The sequence below is a fragment of the Lathyrus oleraceus genome, chromosome 6 (genome assembly GCF_024323335.1).
Source record: "Lathyrus oleraceus cultivar Zhongwan6 chromosome 6, CAAS_Psat_ZW6_1.0, whole genome shotgun sequence".
Lineage (NCBI taxonomy): Eukaryota > Viridiplantae > Streptophyta > Magnoliopsida > Fabales > Fabaceae > Lathyrus > Lathyrus oleraceus.
This window is the reverse complement of record NC_066584.1, coordinates 287,340,659-287,350,556: the sequence shown is the minus strand read 5'-3', so window position 1 is coordinate 287,350,556 and position 9,898 is coordinate 287,340,659. Positions and strand designations below refer to the sequence as shown.

The 9,898-nt window shown below is 41.4% G+C and overlaps 1 protein-coding gene across 1 annotated transcript in view; it reads right to left on the bottom strand.

Moving 5' to 3' along the window:
* Positions 1 to 1,429: 1,429 nt before the first annotated feature.
* LOC127095221 (uncharacterized) overlaps positions 1,430 to 9,898 on the bottom strand; it is a 104,449-nt gene continuing 95,980 nt past the window's right edge. Inside the window, exon 2 of the mRNA XM_051033940.1 lies at positions 1,430 to 1,574. Coding sequence (XP_050889897.1) covers positions 1,430 to 1,574 — 145 coding nt within the window. The remainder of the gene's footprint in view (positions 1,575 to 9,898) is intronic.

Sequence of the window (9,898 nt, the reverse complement as noted above, 5' to 3'; positions counted from 1 at the left end):
GAGGACTTCAGCCAAATGCCTGCCAAAAAGGTGACAGGACTTCCAGACTACATGGAGTAAGAAGGCTAAGCTACCTCAGTGGTGTATCAACCACACTCCAAGGCAAAGGCTAAGCAAAATCTAGCTAGCAACTAATGTACCTGTACAAAAGCTTAAACAGTTAATATTGTATTCAGAAAACCAATCAGATAAACGGTGGAACTTCCCAATATGTACACAATGCAAGTCACAAGTGCAAGCACTCAAATGAGTTCATCACATCAATGGACCTACAACACCACAAGAGTTAGTACTCAAAGCAAATGGCATCTCAAATAATGAGGCCACACCAACCATATGTGCTAAATACCTGAAACACAAACACAATTGGTGAGTACAAACCACTAGTGCAAAGACTAGGGTCAAAGGCAATTCAAATGACAAAAACAGAAGTCAATATTTCACATGAAGCACATTTAATCAGTCAAGAAAGAGCCATCAAAAGGACCAAAATCAAATCATAAGGCAAAGCCATCAAATGATCATGTTAAAGCAAAGGCAAACAATGTGGTCAAAGTTGGACATCAAAGATAGAAAATCCAAATCAAAACAGAAAAGCATCCAATGATCATGAAAATTTTTATACAAGCTTATCATGTTAATAATGAACATCATGCAAAAAATTAGGTCCAGAAAAGCTCAAATGATAGGCAAATGAAAATGCATAAATGCAACATCAAATATGTGACACAAATTGTCACACCATATGTTCATGTGTCCAAAACAGTGATGGAATATGATAAAATACTCAAACCAAATCTCAAACATCAAATCACATGTTAGTATCAAGCATGTCAAATTTCAAATCCATTGGGGATAAACCATGAGCATTTCACAAAGCAATTAGCACAACATAGCAAATTGGCATCATGTTCAAATAAGCAAGCACAATTAAAAATCCAGCAGCACAAAAATCAGGAAATTAACATCAAAGAATAATAGACATCAACACAAGCATGTGGAAAAAAGTTTGGATCAATTTGGACATGTTTTCTATTTTTTATGATTTTTTGAAGTTGAACAAATAAAATGAAATAAAAATGAAAATCATGTGGAAAATGAAATGTGAAAGAAATTGGAAACATGCATCCACCAGGTATTGAACCAGCACGCTTGAGGTAAAGGAGAAAATCAAATGAAATTTGAAGAAATGCATGGCGCTAGGATCGAACCAGCGCGCTTATGGTCAAATGATAATGCAAATGCAAATTCAGAAAATGTCTGAGCGGAGGATCGAACGCAGGTGAGGCAAGTCAATGAAGCGCTCAAAGGAAAATTAATTTGGAAATCAGAAAACAAGCAACGCGCCAGGATCGAACTCGCGCTTCAAAGGTTCCAAGCGCGTTCAACAAGCGAAACGCAATGTTTGGCCTGTAAACCCTAGCACTATTCACAGACGGCGGAGGACGGCGGTTTCAGCCGTCTTCTCCGATGGTACAGGCGGCGATTCAACAAGAAAAAATCCAGAAATTAACAAAATGCATATGGTTTGAACCGTCTCGCAACGAGGATCACAGATATCATATTCATTTGTCCTAAAACTCCATGAATTGAGCAGATCGAAGGAAAACATTATGAACAACCAAACTTAAAGTTCATGTAGCAAGCTCAATATCCAGCCAAATTCAAAAATATTTATATCAGCATCATCAGCACAACAAGCTCTACAAGATCATGTACATGAAAAGGCAAATAATGAGATTCGAATTTCACCTGGTTTGAGATGACAGTTGCTGGATTCGCGTGTTCAAGGCTCCAAAATGTCCAGATCTGCTTCCTCAACTTTGTTATAAAGCTTGATGCAAGAATTAGCACTTGTAACACCTTGAATCTAGCTCAATTTGAAGCTTCCATGTTCATGTTCAAGCTTTGGATCTGCACAATTTCTTGATCAATTCTTCAATCTAATGGTTGAATCTTCATCAATGATGCATGATAAGCCAGATTATGCAAGAATTTTGTGGAATTGGATGAAGAAATTTGAAATTTGAAGAGAGAGAAAATTGAGAGGGAAATGAAATTTTGATCCAAATTCTGTTATTTTCCTGAATTGTGATTAACATTTAGCTTATATACCATCCCTTAATCATGCTGAAATCAAGATTAGGCTTTGGCTAATTGAAAATTAGAGAGATGTGAGGTGTTTTTGCAAATTGGCAAGTGTGAGGTAGCATGGCAAATGTGCACGTGAACAGTGCCATGCAAGCTTCATTTTCACTCAAAATCATTCAATAAGCAAGATAGAATTGGTATTTGGCTTGTATGATTCTCAAATTTTGAATTCTTGGATTTCCCTCCAAAATGCACTTGTTTGAACACTTGATCATGTGAGCTTCTTTCATGCAAGGCAATGATTGATTTGTAATCTTTTGGTCACAAGGAGCATCTTGCAAAAAGAGTGGCCCAATTTGGAGTTTTGGATCAAAAGTTATTGCATTTTGAAGTTCCATGCATGCTTGGCAATCATTTGATCATAACTTCTCAACCAATTATCAGATGGTCATTATATAGGACTTTTTGAAAAGAGGAGAGAAATATCTTCAACTTTCATGTTGACCAAAAATCCATTTGAATCTTCTTTGATGTTGGAAAGTTAAGTTGAATGTGGACCAAAAACTTGCCATTTTTGGAAACTTGAAATTATAGGTCACTTTCCATTTTGGGAAACTTTTGCAATGACTTCAAAATCTTCAAGATAGATGTTTAACATGATTAATAGGCCTTGTTTGAACATGAATGGGATGTCTCAAATCATTTCCCACACCTCAAAGCCTTCAATTGACTGCCTAGTTGATTATATGGTCCTCAGATGACCTGGACAATGCCTGATGAATTTGAACCTTTACCACTTGGGGAAATTGCTTCAAAATAAACCTCTAGCTCATATAAGCTCTATATAATAATCATGTGGTCCTCATCTCAAGAAAATACCTCAATTCAATGCACAAAGGAATTCCTTGAATTGCTTGACCTGTGGTTGCTTAGGCTGCAAAACAAATGTTAGATGACATATTTTTGGTGCTTTTGGTTAGTGAGTAAAACAAGAAAAACAATGATATACAATGCAAGCAATGCCTGGTGATCTCAAACACTCACAGGAGATCCCACCCAAGGGGAAAGGAAGGCAAGATGCTCAAAGATCCTTGAGGCTATGTAATGCAATGATATGATGCCATGAGGGATCTTAGGGACAAAATTGGGGTCTTACAGATGCCCCTATTTAAGGTCATTCTAGCCGGAGAAATGAAGGTTAAGATCTTCGTCTCGACGGGGTAGAATGGGCTTAAATAACAATAATGAGACAAATTTTAGTCCCTGAAAGACCTCATGATGCAAATGTATGTATGTAAAACAAAATATCTCTGTGGGAATATGGGTCCACAAAGAAGAAAAGAAAACAGGAGAAATGAAAATCCATAGGAGTAATATACTCACTAATGGAACAGAGACTCTAACAGGACTCTTATGGGAAAAAGAAAAATGCGTGAGCAGGACACGACTTGAAACTAGAGACTTTACTGGGGAGTAAAAGACTCAAACTGGGGAAAAGAGTTCCAAAGGAAAACAAATCCGATGGAAAGACTCAAGCTGACTCAAAAATTGCATGTGCTGGGGAATATGCCATCATAGCAAGACTATCCACAACAGAAAAGTAAAAACAAAAGCATCTTTTCTTTGAAAGAGGGTTGTATTGATTTTGAAAGGAGGCCTATAAACAGGCAATTTGTGTACAAGGAGACAGAAATCCTAGTAAGAGGAAATTGTCGAAAACAAAGAGAAAGCTATGTGGAAGAAGTCCTATTGATTTTAAGCCTACTACTGTCATTATGTCTTCGAGCATCTCATCCCTTTCTGTCGGATAGAAGTGATTGGCTTGGTCAGTCCCTCGAACTTGGATGAAAGTTGACTGAGAACGGGACATAGTCATACGCTTTAATCCCTAATTTTTGCCTGGACCGCCTTTTCAGGTTTTCAGTCCACCAGGAGACCCTTTTTTGCCCAAGCCGCCTTTTCAGGTTTTCGACTTGCCGGGTGTACATTTTTTTTATATATCCCTAATTTTGCCCGAACCCTTTTGGTTCGCCGGGATGCCCTTACTTTTGCCTAGATACGTCGATCTAGCGGGTCTCTTTTATGCGTAGTATTTTTTAACTATGTCCGCGTTCACGGGATGTGGGAAGTCTTCACCATCCATTGTAGCGAGTATCATGGCTCCACCTGAGAATACCTTTTTAACTACAAATGGCCCTTCGTATGTGGGAGTCCATTTGCCTCTGGGGTCAGTTTGTGGTAGGATGATGCGTTTGATTACCAAGTCGCCAATTTGATACACTTGTCTCTTGACCTTTTTGTTGAATGCCCTGGTCATGCGCTTCTGATATATCTGCCCGTGACATACAGCCGCAAGTCTCTTCTCATCCATCAAATTTATCTGATCGAGTCGAGTCTGAATCCATTCGTCCTCGTCTAAGCCCGCCTCTTTCATGATCCTTAGAGAGGGAATCTGAACTTCCACTGGTAAAACGGCTTCCATTCCGTAGACTAAAGAGAAAGGAGTTGCCCCTGTCGAAGTTTGCACGGAAGTACGATAACCATGAAGAGCAAATGGTAACATCTCATGCCAGTCTTTGTATGTTACCGTCATCTTTTGTATAATCTTCTTAATATTCTTATTAGCCGCTTCTACAGCGCCGTTCATCTTTGGCCGGTACGGAGAAGAGTTATGGTGTTTTATTTTGAACTGCGTGCAGAGTTCAGTAATCATCTTGTTGTTCAAATTAGTGCCATTGTCACTGATAATTCTCTCAGGGACGCCGTATCGGCAGATGAGGCTGTTCTTGATGAATCGTGCCACCACATTCTTAGTAACAGAAGCAAATGAGGCTGCCTCCACCCACTTTGTGAAGTAATCAATAGCAACAAGGATGAAACGATGTCCATTAGAGGCGGTAGGTTTAATCTCGCCAATCATATCAATGCCCCACATTGCAAAGGGCCACGGCGCGGTCAACACGTTTAATGGAGCAGGAGGCACATGTACTTTAGCCGCATAGATCTGGCACTTATGACAAGTTCTGGAGTGATGGTGGCAATCAGTTTCCATGGTAGACCAATAATACCCTGACCTCAGAATCTTCTTGGCCATTGTATGTCCACTAGAATGAGTCCCAAAGATACCGTCGTGCATGTCTTCCATAATCTTCTCTGATTCCTTTCTATCCACACAGCGAAGCAAAGTCGAATCATGGTTACGTTTGTACAATATTCCATTACTCAAAAAGAATTTAGCGGAGAACTTCCTCAGAAATTTCCTGTCATTGATGGATGTCCCTTTAGGGTATTCCTGAGCTTCTAAATATCTTTTTATCTCGTGGAACCAAGGCTTCTCTTCTACTTCATCAGCGTTAAGTTCATAACAATATGCTGGTTCGTCTAGTCGTTCAATGGTAATCCGGGGAGCTTCATTGTCCCATCTGACTCTGAACATAGATGACATGGTAGCCAATGCGTCTGCCAACTGGTTCTCCTCTCGGGGAATATGTTCGAATGTGATCTCTTCAAAGTATGGGATTAATGTCAACACCTGCTCTCGATAGGGGATGAGGTTCGGATGTTTAGTGTCCCATTCTCCTTTGACCTGACTGATTACTAAGGCTGAGTCTCCATACACCCTCAAAAACTTGATTCTCAGGTCTATAGCAGCTCTGAGTCCCAAAATACATGCTTCATACTCAGCCATATTGTTGGTACACTCAAAACATAGTCTAGCGGTGAAAGGCGTATGGCCACCCTTGGGGGAAATGATCACGACGCCAATACCGTTGCCCAATGCGTTAGACGATCCATCAAAAACCATAGTCCATCGGGATCCCACTTCGGGTCCTTCATTCGGTCCAGGTTCTTCATAATCAGTAACAAGCATGACATCCTCATCTGGGAACTCAAAATTCATAGACTGATAATCATTCACGGCCTGATGAGCCAAATGATCAGCTAGCACGCTTCCTTTGATTGCTTTTTGGGTGGTATACTGGATATCATACTCTGTTAAAATCATCTGCCATCTTGCTATTCTTCCGGAGAGGGCGGGTTTCTCAAATATGTATTTGATAGGATCCATCTTAGAAATCAACAAAGTGGTGTGATTCAACATATACTGTCTTAGTCGGCGAGCAGCCCAGGCCAAAGCACAGCAAGTTTTCTCGAGCAGTGAGTATCTTGTTTCACAGTCGGTAAACTTTTTGCTAAGGTAGTATATGGCATACTCTTTTCGACCGGACTCGTCATGTTGTCCCAACACGCACCCCATTGAGTTTTCTAAAACGGTTAAATACATGATTAGAGGTCTTCCCTCAACTGGTGGCACCAGAATTGGAGGTTCTTGGAGGTACTTCTTGATTTTGTCGAAAGCTTCTTGACATTCATCATTCCATATCATCTCTTGATTTTTTCTCAGTAACTTGAAGATGGGTTTGCAAGTAGCGGTCAAATGGGAAATAAATCGGGCAATGTAATTCAAACGTCCCAAGAAACCTCTGACTTTTTTATCCGTACGGGGAACTGGCATCTCTTGAATAGCTCTCACCTTGGCTGGGTCGACCTCAATACCTTTACCACTGACAATAAAGCCCAAGAGTTTACCAGATCTTACTCCAAAGGTGCATTTGTTCGGGTTCAATCTCAACTTGTATTTCTTCAGCCTCTCAAACAGTTTGTATAAATGATCGAGATGTTCTTCTTCAGTATGAGACCTGGCTATCATATCGTCCACATATACTTCTATTTCATGATGGATCATGTCATGGAACAAAACCACCATAGCACGCTGGTATGTTGCTCCTGCGTTCTTTAAACCAAACGGCATTACTTTATAACAGAAGGTGCCCCATTGCGTCACAAACGTAGTCTTCTCCATGTCCTCAGGTGCCATTTTGATCTGGTTATAACCCGAGAATCCATCCATGAAGGAGAATACCTTGTGTTGAGCGGTGTTGTCTACCAGAACATCAATGTGTGGCAGTGGGAAATCATCCTTGGGACTCGCTCTATTCAAATCTCTGTAATCCACACACATTCGCACCTTACCATCCTTCTTTGGCACTGGTACCACATTAGCAACCCATTGAGGATAAGAAGTAACCGCCAGAAAACCAGCATCGAATTGTTTCATGACTTCGGCCTTGATTTTCTCGGACATTTCAGGACGCATGCGACGAACCTTTTGCTTAACAGGACGACAATCTTCCTTCGTCGGCAAACGATGCACTACTATATCGGTATCCAGCCCTGGCATGTCTTCGTAAGACCAAGCAAAAATCTCCACATAGTCATGTAGCATTTGAATCAATCTTCTTTTGACACTGATTTCCAAGCCTGCTCCTATTTTGACTTCTCTCTTGTCCACCTCGGTACCCAGATTTACAGTCTCAACTGACTCCTCATGCGGCTGTATAGTCCTTTCTTCTTGTAGTAACAGTCTGGCAAGTTCTTCAGGTACTTCACAATCTTCCTCACTTCCATCTTCGGCTCGGTAGATCGGATTTTCAAAGTCATAATGAACAGTAGTAGAACTATTATCAACAGGATCCAGAGTGGATAGGGATCTGCAATTCGTTACGTGCGTGTGTGTAAGAAAACATAGCTTGTTTGAAAGATAATAGGAAAGACAAAGAGCGCAATATTTGAATGCAAAACGTCCATTGATTTATTGAATATAAATATGCTTATGAAAATGACAAAACCCCTAACAAATTAGCCATTGTGCCTCGGGCATAGACACAATGCTTTATGAAGTTTGATTGTAAAAGAAAATTAAAATTTGCAATTCTAGAATAAACAATAACAATTACTCCTGACTAAAGGAAATTGGGATAATGTCTTCAGTCTTCCAATTGTTGAGTCCGTCACCAATTGTTGGGAAAATCCAGCTATCCAAGTCGCAATCACTATCAGCATCTTCCATAGCATTAATCTGATTTTTGACTATCTTTCCAGAGTTAAACCCCAGGCCAGCTTTATCAGACTTGTACGGTACATTGATCAGTTGACCCCAACCAGCACGATCACCATTTTCAATCGCGGCTTGAGCATCTTTCAGAGAGATCATGACAGGGGGAGCACGAACAACCTTGGGCACAAGGGGAGTTGGCTTAAGGACAGGACTGGGTGGAGGAACCACTTCAAATGACTGAGAAGGAGTCTCAAAGAATTCACCATCCATCTCGACGTATTTGAAGGCTTGCACACTACTGACAATATACTCTTCTTCTCCACATACAGTGACAACCATGCCTGCTATTGGATACTTCAGCTTTTGATGAAGCGACGAAGCTACCGCACCTGCCCCATGGATCCAAGGGCGCCCCAACAAGCAGGAGTAGGCGGGACGAATGTCCATCACGTGAAAGGTAGTGTTGAAGACTTGAGGTCCTATCTTGATAGGGAGAACCACTTCACCATAGACAACACTCTTCGCACCATCGTAAGCACGCACCACAACATCACTAGGTTTCAGTTCAATGCCTTTGTAGTCAAATTTATCGAGTACAGCTTTCGGGAGCACATTCAAGGAAGAGCCGTTGTCGATCAACACGTGAGCCAGGGTGATCCCCTCACACTCGATGGAGATATGCAGAGCTTTATTGTGATTCTTTCCTGCTGGCGTCAGGTCAGCATCGGAAAAGCCTAGGCCATTGTCAACAGTCAAATTAGCAACATAATGTTCGAATTGATCGACGGATGTTTCTTGAGGCACATGAGCGGTCTTCAAGAATTTCATCAATGCATTGGCATGGGATTCAGAGGATAATAACAAGGACAACATTGAGATTTTAGACGGAGTATGCCCCAATTGTTCCACTACATCAAAATCGCTCTTACGGATGATTTTCAGCATCTCTTCCATTTCCTGTTTGGCAACATCTTCAGAAGTAACTTCGACCGATGTCTCTGACTGAGGAGGATTGACTGGTCTTTTTCCTCGAATTTCGGGAGCGGGAGGTGAGATTTCTGGGGAGTAGATCCTTCCACTTCGAGTAACTTTACTAGTCCCCACAATATCATTAGGATTAGCAGAACTACCAACCTGCTTTATGCCATGGATGTAAACGTCGCCTCCATAGTTCCACGGAATAGCTTTGCTGGAGGAATATGGCACGGGGCCAGGTGCGGTAATAATCAGGGGAGCCACTTTGGGCTCAGCGGTAATCTTCACAGGCACTCTAGTAGCGGTAATCTTCACTGGAGCTTTGGACCTAGCAATCACAGATACCTCTTCAATAGAGTTGTCCACCTTAGGAACCCTTTCAAATAGAATTGTACGATCATCCATCAGCCGTTGAATGCCGTTCTTCAACTTCAAACAATCATTGGGTCGGAGTACACAGAGATCGCAATCTTCAGCACAACCTGGAAATAAACCAGCTTGCAATAAATTCTTCTTAACGATCAGGAGAGGAGATGCTAAATCAGCAACGTCAGTAACGTGAGAATTGTCGTCCACAACATTAACATTCTGGTCATGATTAGGCATAGGTGCTGTGATGACATTGGGGGTCGCCGGAGGATCAAATTCAATTTCTCCAGCGTCGATCATATCCTGAATCTTGTTCTTCAACAACCAGCAATCATTCGTATCATGCCCGGGGCTATCGGAGTGATAGGCACACCTGGCGTTGGGATTATAACGAGGAGAAGTAGTGTTGGGATTTGCAGGAGGGCCTCTGAGGGTAATCAAATTGGCCTTTAACATACTCTGCAGTGCTTGGGTTAAAGTCATATTGATCTTGGTAAACTGTCTTCTCGACCTGTCTTGTCTGTGTTGGAAGTTCTGAGATGGCGGTGCGGCAATTGTAACTGC